The sequence below is a fragment of the Anas acuta genome, chromosome 5 (genome assembly GCF_963932015.1).
Source record: "Anas acuta chromosome 5, bAnaAcu1.1, whole genome shotgun sequence".
NCBI classification, from domain to species: domain Eukaryota; kingdom Metazoa; phylum Chordata; class Aves; order Anseriformes; family Anatidae; genus Anas; species Anas acuta.
The window spans coordinates 21,374,044-21,396,515 of NC_088983.1; the positions used below are offsets into that span (position 1 = coordinate 21,374,044).

Genomic DNA, 22,472 nt, shown 5'->3' on the forward strand with positions numbered 1-22,472 from the left:
CACAGCTTTCTCAAGGTGTTTTTTTTGTTGTTTTGTTTTTTAAGATAGATTATTTCAGTGACAAGGTTTACTGTAGTCCTACAACCACTTTATGAGCATAAGGAGTGATGGAATACGAATAAACAGATTAGAGAAGAAGGGAGTTTTCTCAACATTTTCTTCCAAAGAATCACTTAGTTAAAACCAACTAAAGTTACAGTTTTATTTCAGCTTCTGGTTTTAAAGTAAGTCCATAGATTTTAACAAACAGGGAGTAAAAAACAAAGCAAACCCACAAAACAACATTGGCCACACATTTACAGAGCAGCACTATAACATTAAACGGGTTCTGGACATAAAACATGTTAGTCTGTTTAAATATTATTGGTTTATGAAATGAAGGTTAAATGATGAGCAGACAAAAGACGTGTGTTGGTAAATTAGCAATATTAAGGATTCATCATGTGGTTTTACCACACCATTGCTTATCTTGACTCTGAGCTCAGCCAACCATTATAAACGATCCCTGGGAGTGTATACCAAAGTAAATATATTCCTTTGGAGTTTATTTTAGTAATTAGATTTTGAGATTGCACACTCTCCGTTTCAGTACTTTAGCTCTGTAAAAGCTCATCTCAAATATATTTTGCCATTTGCTGGAACTATATATTTAAGAAGCGTCTTTCCTTCCTTGCAGAAATAAACATTGGTGCAGGAGCACCACTTTGCAGAAAGCCTGCAGAAGTGACACAGTTCAAACTGGATCTTAATGTTGTGTTAGATGAGGGATTCAATTTTCAGATGAACACTGTTGAGTAAAAGTATTCACCTCTTCATTCATGATTCTTTACTTCCCTGCCTTTATACAAGTACAGCTGTACTGTGGCTTGCTCTAAAACACAAATCCTTGTTGAATGAGAAGATTTAGTAGGTAGCACCATTATTTAATATGATGCAGGAAATCATTTATGCAGAACTCCACACCTATATCTGCGTTAGTTGTTTTCACCTCATTGAAGTGAAAGTCTATTCTAAGTCTATTTCACCTCATTGAAGTCTATACTGCAAGAGTGGTTGAAAGACATGCTACGTTGTAGAAGGTATCCTCAGAGATACCCAAAGTTTCTGAAAATTTCTAGATGGTATATGGAGTCTTTGAATGATTTCTCAAAAAAAAAATCCCAATGTTTTCCTTTTTTTGCCTTTTTTCTTCCTTGAGGTCGTCATTCAAAACCCATTAAAATCTCTTTTTCTTGTTCTTTTTCACTCTTCATTACATCTAGTCCAAAGGGCCTTGCATCAGAACCAGAGGAAAACAGCTACTTTCTTTGCAGTTCAGCGTTAGATAAACAGGAGTTCAAATTAGAAGTGTCAGAATACAGAAAATGAAATATTTGCCTTTTGCATTAACTTAATGCTGCTGTTAGAAACAACAAGTCTCCAAGCTTGCACTCAACAGAATTACACCTTATCTTGGCATATGGTAATCAAACTACTTCAGAAAATTAGTTTAGAAATTTCAATATATTTTATCAAACAGATAAAGACTTCATCACTGATGTTCTGCTCCCTAGTTTGCCTTGTAAATCTGGAGTAGTGCTTTGCTTTAGGTAAATGTCATATGATTTAATTAGGAGAAAACTGTTTGTTGTAATGAACCATTTTTCCTGCTGGTAGACAATGCCCTGAAGGTAAGCCTCTTTTTAATTCTTTAGAATATTTTTTTTTTCTTTAATGCTTTTAACTAGCACATCATAACCAGTCTCTGGAAAGATTCACTTAAAAAATACTACTTATAAACTTTTTCTGAAAAAAAAGTGAGCAGTATCTGTAGAACCTGGTATGTGTTTTCTCCTTTTCTACTTCCACCCATTCAATAAAGCAGATGTTTGAGCCCCTGAATTGCATAAAAATACGTTTTCACTTGATAATAATAAGAAAAATTCCAGTAAGACCAGAAACAATAGCCCTTACACACTACCAGAGAAGCAAAAAGAAAAAATTCTATAAAATCATCTATAAACTGTCAAAGTGGAAGAGCTGCACAGTTCATATATTGGCTAATACTTAGAAAGGTATTAAGCATTTCATATACAGTTTAGAGGGATTTGGTCAAGACACTGAATTCATTTAGCCCTACTTTGCATCTTGTGATTTTTGTAGGCACTAGTACAAACACTATGTCATCATGAAAAACTTCCTTTTTCATATGAAATAACTGAACTAAAGTGAGTAAAATAAGACCTATCCCGATTCTTTAGTTTAATTTCAATCTTTTCAAATTAAGGTGTTAAGGAAGAAAAGGTGGTTTGCAAAGATTCAGACCATGTGAAAAATGGTCTTACAGACTTTTTTATACAGTTAAAGTCCTATTTAAAATAAAGAAGTACTGAAAATAATTGTGTATCCTCGTACTTCTCTGGTTAACTTCAGAGCTCACAATGAAGAAAGCTCTTTAACTCATGAGATAGATTGCCAATCAGATTCTAGTCAAGCCTCTGTAGGAGCTGAGTAAGCTCTGCCAAATCGAATGGAGCCTCTGAAATCTTTTGAGATGTGTTTTGTGTTAATGATTGATGAAGATTATTTTGGGAACGGTGTAAAAAGGATATTTAATCACTAGATAGTTGTTTTCCAGAAACTACAATAAGGTGAAAGGAAAGCTGGAATGGTTGCTTCATGTTTTGGACATGCACATCTCATTTCAAGTGCAAATGACTGTTTCTTCTCAATTGCTTCCAGCACTTTTTTATTTATTTATTTTTTTCAGGTAAGATATTTCTGTGAAATGGCTGCTACCATTATCAGTATTACAGTTGTTAAAATAAACTGCCTTGTAGGTAAAACAGCATAATTGTCTTTGAAATACTCTTAGAAATCTTACTGATCATAATTTATTTTATTATAGCTTCAAGCCAGAAAGTTAAACAAAATTTACAGTAGAATTACCTGCCATTATTTTATTTCTGAGCTATTAATACATACTATATATATATATACATATAACTCAAATCAAAGCACACTGCAAGAGACATTAAAATGCCCATATTTTTATTGCTGGCTGAAATTAATATCCTTTTTTTTGCTCCTTAAAAACAATTAGAATAAGATATGCATTTGAGAGCCTCTGGCAAGAATACAGTATTAATTATAGTTGTGTTTTTTGTATAGTTTGTTGTTTTATTTTTTCCCTGAAAGAAGAAAATGATCTGCTACTTACATCGCATCTAGATTTGTCCCATTAAAAGCATGGCCTTGGATGCTGGTAAAACCATTATTGTAGAGTTTGCTGCAAGCAAAAAAATAGAAATAAATTAGTGTATTTTGGGGATGCTTCAATAACTGAATACCTATCATCTTATATATCATTTTCCTTGGCAACAGCACATTTATGGATGAGTTAATTTTAATATCTTGAAGAAGTAGCAATTATAGTGCAAGGTCAAGCAGATGCCCAGCAGCATTCTTGCAGAATTAAGAATACTGTGTGGCAGTTGTGCTATCTTTTTACTTCTTTTTACAGCAAAGATAGAACTAGACTAAAATGGCTTGCCATAGCTTTCCTACTCCCAAGGTAAAAACAAGGAAACAGAATTCTGCAAGGACCGATTAAGGAAATAATGCATACAATATAGGTACCTTTTTACTATAAGGCCTGTGTGAATATTTCGAATTTCTTTAGAATTCATTCTTTTGCCTTTTAGTACTACCCTCCCTAGTTGAGATCCTAACTCATTACAGTCATTTTCTCTCCCCTCTCCTCAGTCCTTTTTTTTGTGGCTCACATCGAGTATGACTTGCATAACTGAATTAAATATAATTCTTATATTCTTATATAATTCTTATATTCTTAAATATAATTTTAAACATTTTTTCTCTTAAATAGGACTTCTGGCACTTGCCACCCATTAGTTTCATAATATATGCCACTTAGGTTGCAAAAAAGTTAAATACAATTCTAACCATACTGTAGCTTTAGAGAAGGAAAACTAAAAGTTTTTGCCTTTGATTTTCACCAGTATAATCATTTCTTGCCATTGTCATACCAGAGCAAGAATGTTTTAGTAAACCAGTTTACAGAAAAGTAGCTTGATTCAAATTACTGCCATGGTAGAGGATTTATGCAAACTAGATTATGGATACTATGTATGATGCTTCTCTGTTACAAACTACTTAGAGAGTAGAACCAAGTTATTTTTTTTTAACATTACCATGTGCCTGAGAGACCAAGGCAAAATAATTGCCTTGTGACTTAAACTGGAAGGACTTACAGGGTTAGAGATTCATTACAGAGCCCATGGAAAGCATTTGCAGGCACTGAAGTCATGAAAGGATTATCTGCAATTTCACTGGAAAAGGAGACAAAACACCACAGTCAAACATCTGCATAATAGACCTTCTCCAGAACAGTCTTGTTATTAATTCTTCTCTGCCTTGATAATAAATAAAAGTGTAGAATAATTGTTTAGTTACACCTACAGTCAGAAGTGGGATGATTAAGAATCAAGCAGGTTCCAGCAGTCAGGAAGTGAGCTTGTGAAGTAGCTGGGTTTTAAAGTCCTGGTGAGGTGTGCCAGCCTGTGTGAATCCCATGGTTAACAGCACAGACAGATTCATTTTCCCAAAAGCCAAAGAATTAACGAAGTAAATAATGCTGCAATGTCAATGGAGTCAACCCAAATGACTTTAGAGTTGAGATCCTGCTGTTTAGCTATGCTCAGCTGAGCCATCAGGTAATACATTGTTCAGGACAGGCATTTCACTTCACAGAACTGCATTTAATGCAAGTGAAATAAAAATTTACTGTGTGATCTAACCTAATGAATTTTCTCAACTCTTGTCCAAATGAGTGTTTCACCGTCTGTCATTTCTTAAATACTTAAGAAATGCTTTAATAAAGAAGTAAGCTTAATAAAAGAAATACTTAAGAAATTTGTATTCTCAGAGCAAAACTCTGTTGTGATAAAGAGACAAAGAAAAAACAAAACCAATGACTAAAATGGAGAGGAGAAAAAGCTGGCAGAAACAAAAGGGTCTGATTGTCCCTTTCCTGCTTTTTCCTGTATCATATTACAGTCTGGAAAATGAAATATTCTGCAAATTCTTATTTTTGTCAGATGACATTCTTGTGGATGAGACATGATCTATTAAGGCCAGATGATAATGTACATCAGCTGAGAAGTCCTAACAATAGTTCATGTGACAAGAACAATTTTGTTCCTTTCCTGTGCATATCATATGTGTTAACACTGAACTGTACTACAACCATCTTCATTCTTCATTTCGCCAGTAGCTGTTTTCCAGCACAAATTATTCTGGTTTGGCATTTTTCAGATTGCTTTACGTTTCTAAACAAGTGTTTACTTCTAAGTTGCATATAGGCCACTGTTGTGGTTTAACCTGGCAGGCAGCTAAGCACTATGCAGCTGTTTGCTCACTCCCCTGCAGTGGGATGGGGGAAAGAATCAAAACAGGTAAAATGCAAGATGTCATTGTTGAGACAAGGACGGTTTAATAAAAAAAGAGAAAGAGGAAGAAGGCAATGCACAACACAATTGCTCACTACCAGCCAGTTAACACCCAGCCAGTCCCTGAGCAATGGCAGCCCCCGCCCTGGCCAGCTCCCCTCATATTACTGTTCAGCACAATGCCATGTGGTATGGGACTTCCCTTTGGTCAGTCTGGGCCAACTGTCCTGGCTGTGTCCCTCACAGCTCCTGGGGCACCCCCGGCCTCCTCGCTGGCAGGGCAGTATGAGAAGCAGAAATGTCCTTGGCTTTGCAAGCACTGCTCAGCAATAACTAAAACATCAGTGTGTTATCAACATTACTTCCATCCTAAATCCAAAACATAGCACTATGCTGGCTACTAGGAAGAAAACTATCCCAGCTGAAACCAGGACAACCACAATAGTGAATACTGATATAATGAATGCTTTTTCCCCAGCTATACTTTATATATCATTTAGAAGCCTACTATTCTTCAAGCGTAGGTTCTTTTTCTTGATAATAGAAGTGAAAAGATTATTTTTCATTGAAGTATACACCGGCAATTTCAAGATAGGCACATTGATGATATCCAGTTCTGTTTTCACTTAGTAAGAGTCATTCCAAGAAGCAAGTAGTCTCTTGGCTAAGAGCATCTGCAATCAGGACACTTCAGTTAAGCGCTGCTGTCACTGGGAGGGCTGAGCTCTTGTAAGTTGCACTGTTGGGACACTTCTGTCAGTGTCCATGAGGCCAAATTACTCACATGGAAGCATAGACACAATGGTTGTATGAACTTTACTTCTGTTTCATATAGCCTGTTTACTTCTTGTTTCTCTTTATATAGTAAGAGTAGGGTTTAATTTGCAACACAGTAATGCTTAAGCTGAAGCCCAATAGATCTCTGAGGATCTCCCTAGTGGCTCTTCAGATTAAATATATCTCACTCAGAGCTCTAGCTAACTCAGATTTCCATCCTAGAGGCCTACAGCTAAGGCAAACAGCATCTTCAGGTTATGGAGCAGGAGGTAGTACAAGGTTTACCTCTAGTCTCAGAAGATCCTTGGGAAGTAAAATCTCCTTGCTTAATGCAGGTCTAGACTTTTCAGCAAAACAGCCAGCATTTCCAGCTCTGAGGGTCACCTGGCCACTGGCATACCATGAATACAGCGGGGACAATGACCATTCACAGAATCACAGAGTGGTTGAGGTTGGCAGGGACCTCTGGAGGTTCAACCCCTCCCCTGCTCAAGCAGGGTCACCTAAAGCAGGTTGCCCAGGACCACATCCAGGTGACTTTTGAAGAGCTCCAAGGAGGGAGACTCCACAGCTTCTCTGGGCAACCAGTGTGAATACTTAGTCACCTGCACAGCAATGAAGTGTTTTCTGTTGATCAGTCATAACCTCTTGTGTTCCAGTTTGTGCCTGCTGCCTCTTGTGCTGGCACTGGGCACCTCTAGAAAGAGCCTGGATCAGTCTTCCTTGCACCCTTCCTTCGGGTACTTATAGACATTGATAAGATACACCCTGAGCCTTCTCTTCTTAGGGCTGAACAGTCCCAGTTCTCTCAGCCTTTCCTCATAGGAGAAGTGCTCCAGACCCTTCATCACCTTGGTGGCCCTACATGGGGCTCTTTCTGACTTGACTCAGAACACCACTTTGCAGCACTGCAACACCACCTACGGTATTCCACCAATCACCTCTCTGCAAGTTACCTTCTAGAATAATACCTCTGATTTTCAATAGCCTCTTACTTAGCCCATCTAGCTGTCAAGCCTCTTCCAACTGAACGCTGCTACCATATAGAGACTACAACACCTAGGTAGTGACTGAGATACTTTAACCAGCCTGCAAGTCTTCATCTGAGCTGCTCCTTCTTGTCTTGATTGCAACCCTGAATTTGGGCTCAAATTGTAGGTTAAGGCACAGAGAAATAAATAGGGTTTGCTTCCTAAATGGAAAGAAACACTTGCTCTTTTAACGGTAGTACTCTTTGTTTCTGAAATACCTTTAAGGATAGCAATGGGAGATACACCACCACTACCCCTGCCACGTTTGCACTCCCTTTCTCCAAGAAGCCATTCTGTAATTTGCTTCAAGCTATTGAAGCAGTGAAGGGTGGGCAGGAGAAGAGGCCTTAAATTTAGCTAAAGTAAATGTTTTTAAGGTGTTTTAGTGTGATGTAGGAGTGCTTCGTGTAAGCAAACCCAACTAAATTAGCAAAACTTGCTAGTAGGGCAATTCTTTTCAGCTGAGGACTGCAGTTAATAAGAGAGGGCTCCACCTAGGAAGTCTTGCTTAAAAGTAGTTAATTATCACTCCTTGTGCTTTGCTTGTTCAGTGGGATAATAGAGTTGTGCTTAAAATGTGACTATATAAGCAAGGTTAGGCAAGACCATTTAAGCAAAGTATCTATTCATATAGGCCTATGCTGTGACTCTAAAAGAAGACATGTACCTTGCTCAACTACTGTGAAACCAGGTGAGTGGCAGAAAGGAGACAGGCACCCTCTCTTAAGGGTGTTTTCTTAAAGTAAAGCCAAATAGTTTCCAGGAAAGATGTGGCCCTTTGTTCACAGGAGGCTTATGGGTGAAAGGCTTTTCTGCCTTGGCTGGATTGGTACTTGCAGGCTGCTGTCTGATGTTTTGATAACAGAAAGAAGACTTGCTATCCATCGCAGTGAGGGCAGAAGTATGAGAAGTAAGGGAAAGGAAGGTGGCTGGAAGTAGGAGAGAAAGAAAGGAATTCAGAATACCTAAACTAGTGAGAGGCATTGGTGCTACCAGCATTACATCAATGTCTATGGACACAAAAGGCTATTCTGGAGGTTGCTGCATCCACTTACAGTGGATATCCATATTCAGTTCCCTCGGTGCCCTGCAGTCATTACGTACAGGGGAACAGTGATGGACCCTGAAGGAGCCTTATGATGTTAGGGAAGGGAGAAGTGTGCTTGTTGCAGTTATGAAATAAGGATATTACAGTCAGGACTAATGGAGCCCATCAGCTGAGGATGTGAATTTACACATAGGATTACTGTTGTGCTAGAGGTACTGCTAGCTCTTCCCACAGAGCCCCAGGGCTTTTCCTAGTGTTAGCATCTCATTAACAATCAACCACAGTCTGAGGCCTGGTAATGTATGTCCAGAAGCACTGAGATACAATAATTAAATTTCAACAGTGCAGGTAGGTTCTTAAAAGAAAGAGTGGCAGTGCCTGATGTTCCTACTAGTTTCTTACAGCACAGGTCTCTTATTTTTTTCCCAAACTGACACCAAAATTGGGTGTCTGCCTGTGACTATACTGGTGTAGTAAGAGCAGTGTGAATTCAGATAGCCTGCGGTGAACTCAGGCTCTTAAAGGAGGCCTGTCATGGGCTAATGTAGAGGAAGTAGTGCAAATTAGCTAAGGTACAGCTTGCTGTTCTGTGGCCTCCCAGGTTTTCCAAGGCTTTTTGGTATTTGCTGCAGCACAGACATTTAGGATGTTCAGAAGTACTCTTAGGGCTGCAGGTATGGATGAACACATGTTGTGCCAGCTTGAGCTGACCTCATTGTCATGAAACCAAGGTGCTCCTGAGTTACAGACATACAAACTCTAAGCTTTGGTAATTTGCTTTTTTAAGCAAAATTTCTTTTCTGTTTTGGGATTTCCTGTATTAAAACATGAGTTGTATGAAGCAACATATTTGGGGTAAAATAAACCTTCACCAAAATGTAAAGGCTTCCTTAAAATCTTTCTTCTTGTGAAACCTTCCTTAAGGTTCAGGCCAACATTGAGCTTTTTTAAAAGTGTAAAGATAAAAAATTGCTCTAGAGATTTTCCAGTTCTCCTGCTCTTGAGCTGTCTGTACTCAAAAGAAAGAAGGCAGATAGCCAGCTGAGGTTATGATTCAACAATGTGGGACATTAGTGGATGCTACTATCTGAAAATGTGTACCGCAAGCTCACCATGCCAGCACAAATTTGTCAGAAAGATGTTGACAGGCTGACTACATGTTAGCAGGCTGCATGTTAGACCAGGTCCTGTGTGTTATACTATTCTGATGTCAGGCTAATTCAGATATTGCACAGCCAGCATTAAAACAAAACAAGAGTAAAAGGCCTATAGAAATTGTGTATCGTGTTCTTTGGGGAATTTAAGAGAAATGTGATTGTGTGTCTCATCCAGGTCAAATTTTATAGTGCTAGATGACCTGGCATTTTCCAGATTTGATACTAATGATCGTTGAACTACAGCTTGAGGAAAAGTACTTTGACAGGCGTATTTGATATTTTTCTCTAAAATGTAAGCCTTTGCTGTTGGTTTTCTTGGGATCTGAGGATGGCAGAATTCTAACCATGAGGACAGATACTTACAGTAAAAAGTTCACATCAGATGAGTAGATTTTGGTGAGGTCAGGAAATACTTTGAGTCCAGTATTAAAAATACCACTAGAGCAGAGAGAGGAGAATTACATGTAGGGGATCACCAAATAAAGACATACAGTGTATTTAAATCATTCAGCAGTGCAGGATCAGTATTTCTCTATTGTCAGTCAATTCACAGTCCAAATCAACTCTCCAAAATACTATGATGGAAGAATAAAATAAAAAATAAATCAGAATACCAAATTTATGGTAAGTGATAGAACCTAAAAATGGAAACACGGAATAAAATGCAGATAAGTACGTGTGCAGGAGGAAGTAGCCTGTGAAGTAAGTAGGGAGGAAAAAAAAAATACAACTTTGTGCACATTTCTGAGATTAAGGCTGCTTCAGACTTTTGTCTGGGCCCCAAATCCTCTGTCTTTCATTGAGGCTCAGAGCTGTTGAAATACCTCTAAAAAAGGAAAAAATGTCTTCCAAACAGTCTTCTAACATGAATACAGTTAATTCCCCTTATTTCTGAACTTCTGTAGGGTTCAGGAAATACAGTTCTCAAATTTTAAAACTATTTTGAAATTAAAGTGTTGATTACATTCTTTTTTTTTTTTTTTTTTTTTTTTTTTTTTTTTTTTTTAAATCACTTTTGATATATAGGAAAAATCTGGGAAGTCTTTCTTCCTTGCTGCTATCCCCACCACAAGCACACAACTCTTTTCAGAGTCTTCTGAACATTACTAAAAATTACAGAAGATATTCTCTTTCTCTTCTTCTGTTTCCTGTGCAATAATTTTATAATTCTGTGGTTTGGTTACTCTGTGCTGCTCTTCATGGGGATATAGAGAATCCCCGAGGATTTCTTTCTACCATAGAAGTCATATGAAATCAGATATAGACTTATTTGTCACATGTAGCTGATGGATATTCCTTAAAACCCTATATAAATATCCAGCAAATAGAAAAGATGTATGATTTCTGTTATATCTCTCTTCCCAGTATTCCCTAGATAAATATAGTATGACAGCACCATCATTAGCAGAATACTAGCTGTGGAATGTTGTCAGGCAAAAATTTGTGTATTGCACTTAATAGATCACAAGAATACTGATGAATTTGTGAACCTTTTCCTTTCTTGCAAAAGTAGTTAAAGTTCCAACCACTTATACTGATGTTCTGTCATTAAAATAAACATGGAAAAGCATTGCAACCATTTCTAAAATGAAATGCAAATAAACTGTTGTTGTGTAAAAATAAAAAAATAAAAAAATAGAGTTCTCTGTAAGGCTTAAGTGCCAACAACTTACAGATGCTAAATACTTACAGGTATTTCAACAGTGGGAGGTTCTTAAAGGCATCTGGATCTATGTAATCCAAGTTTCTAAGATTTCGAATTTCACTGTAAAGAAAGGGGGAATGTTAGCACATTGATAATTATGATTAATCATTTCTTTCTTTATTTTAACAGAATTTTTATTTTATCAATTTTAAAATGAAAGTTAAAATGGGTGGCATGGTGGTGTGGGTTTTGTGGGTGATGTTCTGGTCTTAGGTCAGCCCAAAAAGTGGTCATAGACATGGTGCAAACCAGTAGTACTTGAATTAGCATGCCTTAGCACTGCCAAGTCACCCAAAGCAGTGATCAGCCTAGACAACATAGGGTATCAGGAAGCTGGATTTTAAGAACACCTCTGTCACTGGAATCATTCTTACATAATAAAATCATTATAACCAAGTTATCTGAGAAATGAAAGTGGGAAAAGTAAGACAATAGATAAATCAGTATGTGGAGACAGGTACCAAGACTTTATCTTCTATGTATGCTGCTTTACTGAGAAAACAGTTCTCCATCTTCCAAGCCTTCATTTTCTACTGTTTACGTGGTAGGGAGACAAGGGTTCAGCTTCTACTTGCATGTTGAACTGATTCAGTTAATAGCTATAATACTACTATTAGAGCAACATATTCAAATGTTGTGTCTGTTACCTTCTTTGAACAGTACTGTTTCTGCTATTAAGAGAAATCTTCTGTGTCAGTCTCTTGCTTCTCTCAAATTATTTTATTAGTTATGTAGCAATCATACTTCCAACAGTGGAATTTGCTCCACAGACTTGAACTGACAATGTTTTTTTCATCACTGGCTGCATTTGAAAAGCTGGAGTCAGGAGCTTCTTGGCTGTATATTCCTTTGTTGTGGACCAAACGTATTCCAGGGGAAGAGAGTTTTCAGATCAACATTCAGTCGGGAAATGGATAATACATTGGAGTACCATAGAGTCATTGAGTTCTGGCTTGTTTCTATTCATAGTACTCTGCAGTTTGGAAGAGGGTATTGAAAGTAAGATTTCAAAATCTGCAGATGGTACTAAAATTGGAAGCACGGAATAATGCGATGAGATTCAAGCAGATTTTATTAAGTAACTAGGCCAAAAGAGGGCAAGTGCTGTTTAACAGAGCAAAATGAAATACTAGTTAATCTGTGAATAAAAGATTTAAAATTGCCAGATGAGACATTTGGCACAGTAATAGGAGAAAAGCTTAAAGACTGTTAGTGAGGAAATCAATATATACACTGAACAATGAAGAAAGGCTTATGCCCTCACTGTTTCATGTCCTTGAATTGGTGATGCTGGGATTAGGGAAGAAGTGTACTTTGAAATATAATGTATTTTTATAATTGCATTTTGTCCTACATGTTGTATTATAGAGGTTTCTTATTTTCTGAAAGGATGAAAAGGACCCATTGTGGGCACTTTTGACAAACAGTTGCCCAGAAATCTCTTCACAAAATGGATGAGAAAGAGGGTTAGAGAGGTATAAAAAGGGAAAAAGTGATTTGACCCAAGTGAATGTTAAGCTTACAAAAAAAAAAATCAGGAGAAAAATTCATTTTTCTCTGCTTCTAGTCCGGTTCTTGAACTTGACTGGCTGAATATGTGGCCTCTCATTTCATATGCATGAAAAAGAGAAAGATCTTCAAATTTAGTTCTGTTCATGAAACTGTCCTTGTTTGCATACTCAAACATCATTAATATCACAATACTGGAAAGAATCTTCTCTAAAATCTCAGATTTAAAGGATATCTGTAGCTCCATCAGTATTGCAGCTTATGAAGTAATGAAAGTTATTAAATAGTCCTGCTCTCACAAGTTAACAGGACAGTGATACACAAGATAGATTTCATAATTTATTCTATGTGAATCAATCATGAATAGTACATTCAAAGGTGCCTAAATGTTATATGATAGCAATTTTCAAATTGTAATCAAAAGACTCCTGTGGTTTAAATATTACTTCTAAAGGTTCCAAAAATGAAGAAAAGATTGTTGATTATCGGTAGATTCATTAGACAGGGTTTGCATTTCTATCGGTAATCTTTTCTAAATCAGTGAATTGAAAAGATTGAAACACAGATTTAGAAACTTAAGGTTCCTTTTAAAAGTAGCTCTGAGAAAAATATTAGTAGTTTTAGCTGCCTAAAATACAGAGACAGCCAAAGTATATACTTAAAAATGTCTGGCAGGCTAATTCCCTGGTATATAAGTGCCTATGAGAACCAACTTTAGGTGACTTTTGAAATGGAACTTTGATACACAATATAAATACAATTTAATCTTAGCATACAGGGCTTAAATTCTGTGCCCAGCAGCAATGTAAAAATTCCGAGTATTTCTGGGAACAAAATGATTAAAGATATTTAATAGGTATCCTTGCTGAGCAGTTACACAGAGCGGTGAAAGGTGTCCTGGACAAATCTTTCACTTCACAGTCCTAACTAAAATGACTTAGAAATGCTAATAAGAAAGAAGGCTGATGCTATCTACCCTTAAGATAACAGAATTATCTGTGGAACACTCATAAAATTACTGAAAGTTACAATACAAAATATTCAGCTTCTGTTTTACTTTTAAAAAAAGTACGTAAAATCATTAAGATTTGGCTTATGTGTGATTTAAAGTCAAAGTTTTACATTTCATTTCTGGCCCTCAGACTAGTAATTAAAAATGTGGTAGGTTCACAATCAAGCTAAAATCTTACTGTCCATGAATAGCACTTAAGTTCTGCTTTTTAAAGAAATTACATTAAAAACCTTAAAGTGTCAGTAACACATGTGCAGAGAAAATTACTTAGTGGCATACTTACGGTTCTGTGTTAATACTTATGAATAACTATAAATAACATACTTATGTTCATGAGCAGACATAAGTATTTAGTTCCAAATCAAAATTAATCTAAAACTGAAACTAATAATCGTTTGAATATTAGTCTGACAAATTACTTAATGAGCTGCAAGTTTGCAAAATAAACCCTAGAAAAGTTAATAAGTGACTTCACGTCTTATATGAATTTTAAAAAGGAAAAACATTCACATATTTATGCTGCTCCTAAAATTAATTTACCAGATATATCTTTCATACCTGCCTTGCAGTATTGACAAACCCCTGAGTTTGTTCAAGACTAGAGCTCAGCTATTGCAAATCAGAGCAAAGTCTCTATATAATGCCACTATGCTGAAATGTGTATGAATAATAAGGATATCTAGGTCAGCAGTTCTAAAATGTTTTAAGTCAGCTGTTTTCTTTTTCTTAAAATAACTAGACCGCTCTCCACTTTGATTTACTTTGTCTATAGCTTCCCTGGCCTCTATGATTTGTACATAGACTTCCACATTTCTCTCTCCCTGCGCAGCCTAGCTGCAGTCCCCCCAAATTGAGCTGTCCAAATTGGCATTCCACCTGCACACAGCTGTCAAGCTTTTGCATCACTAGCTCCAAAAAATTGGCTCAGGCTCCAGCCTGTCTATTCCCCACCTCCAGACAAAAGCTTTTAACAAGTTTTTCTTTCTGCACAGGTCTTGTTCCAGTGCCCTGAAATTCACTGCAGGTATACAGCAGTCCCCTTTATTCAGATTCGTATTAGGGCCAGCTCTTCCCTCTTCAACCTTTCTCTCCAGTTGCTTCTCTGACCCTTCTATAAAATCATATCTCCTTTCTGCAGCCTGATATGCCATGACTTGGCTCCCTGAGCTGGCTGCAAGAATTGCAGTATTTGCCTGGAGGCTGGGAGAGCTGCCCCAGCACTTGCCCAATGCAGAGATGGAGAGCAGCCCCTGCAAGCTCTAAATGATGTTGCATGTACAAGGGCAAGCCACTTGAACCGCAACCTTTGGCAATACTCCCACATGCTCAAAGGGCTTTTCATGTGGTTGTTCAAGAGGAGAGAGCGTTTGGAGTAGGGAGGAGTTGTGGAGAAGTGAGGGAGAGATGAAGAGAGTGAGCAGAGACACAGGGAAAGGGGAAAGAAAGAGTTTTCCTGGTGTTCCTTACGTGAAAATGTTTTCCTGAGAAAAAAGACCTAGCTCCAAAAGCTCTCAAGCCTGATGCTACCAAGCTGCAACACACTAGTAAGATATGTACCCAGAGACATTGCTCATCTGGCACTTTCACATTTGTATCTACAATACAGTTTTGTCACTCTATGGGAAAGACGATCCTGAATTTGTAAGCATGTTAAATTTGTCTCGCAGGTATACTTAGAAACAGTAATGACAAAAATAAGGAAAAAGAAAATATTGTTAGACCAACAATCCCCATCACTGGCAAAAAAAAATTAATACAAAGTCTCGGCCCTGATTTTAATCGTAAAAGAGTGGCTATTAATTACAACTGAAATGAGATCCATCTCATTAAAATACAGCAGTTGATCAGTATCCTCATTTTGCAGAAGTTACTCAGCACTCAAATGGATTAGGTTCATATAAATATATTCAGAGTTGCTTGTAGGGGAATATGGACAAGCTGCATACATGCAGATAAGGTCTGGAGGGAACAGAAAGTAGGAATGGAGGCACAGAAGCAGAACCAAACAAGGACCAGGAAAGCAGAGTGCTTAAGATGAAAAGTGAGGCACACTAACAGGCTTGGCATGAAGTGGTGACAAACACAGGATGCCTATTCACATGACACTTGACTCAAGCCAAGCAATTAGTTCTTCCTTTCCATAAACACTAAATTTTCTCATAAGAAGTTCTGTAGAAAAACAAATGTTTTAAAAATTAAACTGTGTATATAAGTTTAAATTAGGGTAAAAAGATTATTTATTTAAAACCGTACCCTATGAAAAGTCCATGAAAAATGAACCTATGAAAGCTAACCTCTATGAAATGACTTCTTTTCAAAACTGTTAGAGTAACTTCAACTTCCTTGAATATATCCTATGCTACTCTTCATCCAGTATTTTAGCAATAATAGTTTGAAAATAACTATGTAAGTGGAGAACATTAAACAAATGCATAGCACAACACATACATTTATCCCTAAATAATCTTGTTCTTTGGAAAGTAAATCAAACCCAACAATAAGTGTTAACAAATCAGAGGAGTTATGGAAGCAACTGAGAAAAATAGTCGAATTTATAAATAGCTTTCTTTTTCTGTTTATATTCAACTGCCTAATTTGCCAGATGTTTGTGTATTCTCTGATTAAATAATGTGTGTGCTTTACTTCCAAACTGATTTTAAAAGTGTATAAATGCTTTTGAGTAGTACAGTTAACCCTTCTTCATGGGATAGCTGCAAAGGTTGGGGTTTTGCCTTTGCAAGTAAGCTTTTGGTTCTGGTGTGTTGTCTTGAGAAGTATTTATGGTTCTTTCATAATTATATGTATATAGTTTGTCTATGTACATTTTCTTTTTTTTTTTTGGTAGTGCCTTGTGAGAAATATAAAGTCCTACATTACCCTCTATAACAAATGAGGATAACTCCTCCCCACTGTGCCCTCCCCAGAGCCTGTACCACAGATGAAGGTGTAATTACCATTAAGCTCCACTGACTCCTACACAGGCTGCAGCATCATGGGTGGCACATGCAGGCCATGGATCTGACATGAGTGTGATAATGTGGTGGCTTCAAACCTTGAGGTGTGCTCTGACAGGGCTTCTGGGAGAGAAGGCCTGTAGGATAGGTGTGGATGTAGTGCCTTACAACGAGTTGGGTGCTTGGTGCTGAAACATTCTGTAGAACACCAGAGGGTTTCCAGAGGAGCCTTCATGTGCCAGAGGAGGCACTGAAAACACCTTAGCTCAATCTACCACTCCTTTAAAGTAGTCACATTTCAAGATGCGCGTTTTTATGGAATTGTCCTTTATATGCAAAGGCTTACATTAGCCTTTGAAAGAGATCCTTTGTGTTATGAATTACTATCCTTAGGTAGGCTTTTCTAATCCATTCTTCACTTTGAATCTAATACAGAAATAATAGTAGCTATCTAACCAGCTGGTTCCTCTTTTCCTCAAGCCATTCTTAGGAAAACTTTATATTCATACAATTAAAAAAAAAAAAATGATACAACCCTGGGTATTGCATGGAAGAACTCTGCAATGAAATGAGATGGCCCAAGAGTATTTTATTGTCTTTAATTTCTAATAAGGTGAACCACAAGGTGTGTAGTGCCAAATACTTTATTACTTTTAAAATGGGATGCCAGTAAGTGTTTCATTAAATGTTCTTTTTTGTTAAACAAGAAATCCTGAAGACACAACAACTTTGAAACAGGAAGGGAGAATGAGTAACATGGACCTGGAAAAACCATTTACAGAAGAGACTGGCTAAATTCAAACCAAAGATAAGTACTGTTATTAACACTAAAGCTTTCTTGTGACACCATTTCCAGAATATTAAAGGAGCATGTTATTGGACTAAACTAGGTCTCAGGATCCTGGACTCTACTCTTAACGTAATCTGCCAGGGATTTGTAGGGTAGATGCTTCCCTTTTCTAGTGTTAGTTGCTCTCTATCTACAGTAAGAGTAATGATATTATCTCCTTTATTTTTATTAACCCTTCTGTTTCATAATGTATAAATTAAATGCAAAAGAAGTATAGAAAATAGTGCAGTGTTGAGAGATCACCTAGTTCAATCTCATTCTCTGAGTGAATGTTAAATAGACCTATGGAGTTTCTGATTACAGACTTAAAGGCCTCTAGTGACAAAGACAAATTCCCTAGGAAAGCAATTGTATTTATTTATGCCAACCATAAGAAAGCTTTTTCTAGATTGCTCCTTAATCTAATTTTATTATTAGTTTTGCTTTGTCAGTGTGAAAAACGGATAGTAGTTTCATCCCTTGAAGCAACCTTTTATACGCTTAAAAGATGTATCTGCCTCTGTCATATTTTAGTTTTGGAAACAAAACTCTTTCAGATAAAGTTTTCTGGACCCTTACTGACTGGCGTTGCTCTCCCATGGAGTCTCTTCAAACAAAAATCTCCAAAATGTGCCAAACTGCAGCTTATATGAGCTTTTTGATACTGACACACTTTGTATGCCCTCATTTGGATCAGAGAACCAGGTGAAGGATGGATCCTGTGAAGCCTTATTCAGTAAATTAACTTCTCATTTTGACAGGGTAATTCTGAATGACAAGAATTCTCTAGGTGCAGGTATCCTGCCACTTTTATATCTGCCCCAGTACTATTTAAGTTAGGCCTTGTTCTGCAAGCCTTTTTATAGTGCAGTCTCATACCATATAGTGCCAAAAGCCATAGTACTGTAATTTTGACACCTTCTTCCTGTTGCAGGATAGCCTGATCTGATTTGTTCTTAAATCCATGTAGCTGTAATTTCATTTCACAGTATTCTTTGTGTTTACACACAATTAGTTTGATTACTGGTTCCAGATTTCTTTTTCAGGAATTGAAGTTAATCTGCTTTCATCACAGTTTCTTTTAGAAGACAGACCCAGTTTTTGCCCTTTTTTCTTTTCTGGTATTTCACTCATCCTTTGCAAGTTCTCAAAGATAGCTGACTTTGTTTCATACAGGACTTTAAACATTCTAATGTTAGGTTCGTTTGACACAATCTGAAAATCTTAAGTAAGAATAAGGAAAGAAGAGGTTAAAGAATATTAAGTTGGTATCTCTTCCCTTTGTCCTTGATGTTAGTTGCACTTATGGTTAATTTTTTTTGGTGAGGACTGATAAGAACAAAAAATATAAAAACTTGTCAGAAACCTTTACCCATAATATTCCCCATTCCATTTAATAACCAGACAAATACTCTTTGTTATTATACTATTATACTACACTATACTATTATATTATATATTATACTTATTATATATTATACTTATTATATATTATACTTATTATATATTATACTTATTATATATTATATATTATTATTATATATATTATATATATTATATATTATATATATATTATATATATATTATATATTATTATTATATATTATACTTAGTGCACTTCCAGAATGATTACTTGTTACTCTTCATGTCTCTTGCTAGTGCCATTTTGCTCTGTGCTATGGCCTTTCCAATTTCACTTCTTATGCTGTTTTACACTTACATGTATGTTTAGTAAGTTGACAGAACCAATTCTTAGCTGCCAGTTCAAATAAACTTGCCACCAAGCCAGAGCTTGCAGTGCAGTCCCACATATTTTTCTTACACTTAGGAGGATATGGAAAAGCAAGGGAACTAAAGAAAGCACAAAAGAAAAAAAAAAAAAACAGACTTTCTCCACAATACGGAGAAAGAAAATGAGAAAAGGAATATTTTTCTGCAAAGGAGAAGAGAATGACAACTCATAAATCAACCTGTATGTTACTCCATACACCTTGAAATTTATTTGAACCACTGCATTCATTTATTTACATTTAATTAACTGCAGTACTTACATATGAGTGACTTTACTTAAACTGTTGAAGGAATGGGCCTCCAGACTCTGAAGGGTTTCATCTATGGAGATATAGCTAAACACCAGCAAACAGAAAAAGAAACAAGTCACCGACCTTGGCAAGCAATGGCTAGTGCTAAACAAGCCACTTTATTTTTCCTCTCTGTTCTCATCCACCTCATGGAGGGTGGCACCGATGTTGTGTGACAAAGGAACTTTTAACAGGACTTTAATTTGGGCTGATGTTCTAGATGTATACTATACTACCATTAAAAAAAAAAAAAAAAAGCAATGTGATAGGTACTAAATATTCAGATTTCACATTTTAGAATCATATTTTTTCTCTTTTCCCACTTGGTATTCACCAAGGAACCAAGATCACCTTAGTGTTCTCTAAGGAGACCTATTCCTCAGGTAAATTGGCATATTTTTCTACATCCATGAATAAAAAAAGGAAAGACACGAAGATGGTCCTTGGGCCATCACTGCAACAGTTCTCACAATTTCTCTATCACCAGGGCAAATGATTTACTAATTGCTGAGGAAAAAAATATGCTGTAACATGAATTTAGAAAGAAACTCTAGCCATACAGTGAATGTCATAAAGGGTATAAGGTGTAATGTGGCTCCAAAGCAAAACAAAACAACAAGCTTAAGAAATATTAATTTACAAAACAGTTTAGACTGAGTAGCAATTATACTGCTGGTGATCTACTAAATGTGGTAAGAAAACAGCCTTTCAGAGTTTCTCTGTCATCACTAGGAATATGGTAATATTGGAACTACTCTGTTAAAGGCTTTGAAGTGTTGAATAAAGCTGCAATACAACTAAAAAGTGCAAATTTTCAGAGTAACACTGGCATTACTACTCGGATTATGCAATTCAAAATCTCAAAATTTAAGATGTTTTAAAATTGATCAGTACTGGAATAGCATTTAAATGATGTATTCTTGTATTTTATTTACTTTTCTAAACACAATTCATATAATATTTCTAATCTATAGATATTTAAAAATAATTGGAATGCCTTGCATATTCATTATATTTATTATATTAAAATATTTAACTGCTATCTTTACTTAATTTGCTACTTAACCAAAAGAAAGTAAAAAGAAGACATTTAAGTTTTTAAAAAGTGACAATATTTTTCTCAAATTGAATGTCACATGATCATGTGTGTACAAAAGTAATGTCAAAAGATTTTTAAAAAATCTGGTTCTAATTGAAGTTACTGACTCAGTTTTTAATATTTTTCATGTTTACGCATCCCCTGAGCAACCTGGCCGTTAATTTAAATATTAAATTTAAATTAAATTGACCAGAAGAGACTTAGAAGTTAATTTTAAATGTCAAAATAGAGTAAAATATAATAATAAAGAGAGTATTATATGCTTTTCCTCCTCTTTAGTAGGCCTTCGAAGACCCAGAGTCAGATCTTAACTATCTAACTGGAATTTTGCATTTATTCTAATTGGGTTGTGCTGTGCTTTGTAAACAAAACAGAAAAAAATCTGTTAAATGGAAATGTAAATATGATCTTTTAACTCAGGAGGGCTTTTAAATGCAAGGTATTATGGATCAGATTTTTTTTATTCTTTTGTTGAACTTTTGTGAAAGTTGAAATTTAACTTATTTCAATGGATATTTCAGAAATACTTGAAATGCTTTAAAAAACTGGAAGCAATACTTTGTGAGCATTTTATGCCTTAACAACCAGCAGATGACTAATGCTACTCACTGTTTCAATGGAATTTATGTCCTGCCTATTGTGGTGCTAAAGACATATTACCTGAACTATTTTTAACTTTTCTAACATGAGATCTACTTCTTATTGCATATTTTGGAGATGTATTCAGCAATGTTTGGAAAGATAGCAGAAGTTACAAGTAGAGATTTCATGATCAGTGGACTCTCTTTCCACAGTAATGTTACTTTTAAAAAGCTACTTCAGATCCAAAAAGGAAGGAAAAGAAAAAGAGGAGAATACAATAATGTATTTCCAGTCTGTATCTGAGATTATTGCAGAATTAGATGCATATGTGAGATGCTTTAATTTTGTTTTCTTGTAAGCAGTAAATGCCTACTGCCCAAGAAATTGAAGTTCCAGTCTTTGCAGAAAAAAATAATTAATCCATTTTAGCAGAGCCTACATTTTAACACACCAAAAGATAGGTGATATCAATGACAAATAATGATAATAAAACGCTGTTCTATGTTGCAAACAGCTGTATATGAATCAGCTTGACAGAAAATGAAATGAAAACCAGAGAATGAGCAAACATCGCATCCTCATGCCAAGCAGCTGGGGCTGAGAATTAGAGAGCACTTTTCATGTGCCCCATGGTCAGAATGGGTCAGCTCACCCCAGGCAGGTGAGCACCTTTTTCTCATATGTGAGAGGAGGTAGAAGAGCAGCAAGGGTGGTGGTGGTGGTGGTGGTGTTTCTTCTTCCCCTCCCTCACGCCTGCAACCACCACTTCCCTTCCCAGCACTCTGCATGTCACATTTTTACTGCACTGGCTGGCTTGGAGCTGGCTGAGTTACAGTTTCACATTTTACAGCTGCAGGATTAAAGTGGGAAGGAAATGGCTTATTTTCTTTGCATGTTGACCTCCATTCTCCTGCTTTGTAAGCAGGTATAATTGTGTATATTAATTAAACATCATCATCAGTAAGAACATGCATGGTTTTACATGTATTTGTTTTAGTGTTACCTAGATCAACACTTGATGAACATGCACAAACACGCAGTCTCCTCTGAGAAAGAAATATCAAACTGAAAAGTATTAATTGTACATAAATATTTACATCCAAGTGTTCAAAGTGCTTCTGAACTAACCGATGCCTTGGCTAATGGACACATAATACAACACATTTAAATGCAAGAAAATCCCAGCAATCAGAATCAGGAGGAGTTACCCTGGAAAGAGAGGAAAAGTGTGCTGAAATTCC

General features: G+C 36.3%; 1 protein-coding gene and 1 long non-coding RNA gene across 8 annotated transcripts in view; one reads left to right on the plus strand and one right to left on the minus strand.

Moving 5' to 3' along the window:
- The window catches only part of TSHR (thyroid stimulating hormone receptor), a 68,623-nt gene that overhangs the window by 21,011 nt on the left and 25,140 nt on the right, over positions 1–22,472 (minus strand). Inside the window, exons 3-7 of one of the 3 annotated variants that reach the window (XM_068683029.1) lie at positions 19,521–19,595; positions 11,151–11,225; positions 9,824–9,898; positions 4,251–4,328; positions 3,200–3,268 (exon numbers count right to left, since the gene is read on the minus strand). In XM_068683029.1, the coding sequence (XP_068539130.1) occupies positions 3,200–3,268; positions 4,251–4,328; positions 9,824–9,898; positions 11,151–11,225; positions 19,521–19,595 (372 nt within the window). The remainder of the gene's footprint in view (positions 1–3,199; positions 3,269–4,250; positions 4,329–9,823; positions 9,899–11,150; positions 11,226–19,520; positions 19,596–22,472) is intronic. The other 2 variants (XM_068683031.1, XM_068683030.1) reach the window with 2 other exon arrangements.
- The window catches only part of LOC137857024 (uncharacterized), a 35,772-nt gene continuing 20,877 nt past the window's right edge, over positions 7,578–22,472 (plus strand). For 2 of the 5 annotated variants that reach the window (XR_011096936.1, XR_011096939.1), the window contains exon 1: positions 7,578–7,946. This is a non-coding gene — a long non-coding RNA (uncharacterized lncRNA). The remainder of the gene's footprint in view (positions 7,947–22,472) is intronic. The other 3 variants (XR_011096940.1, XR_011096937.1, XR_011096938.1) reach the window with 3 other exon arrangements.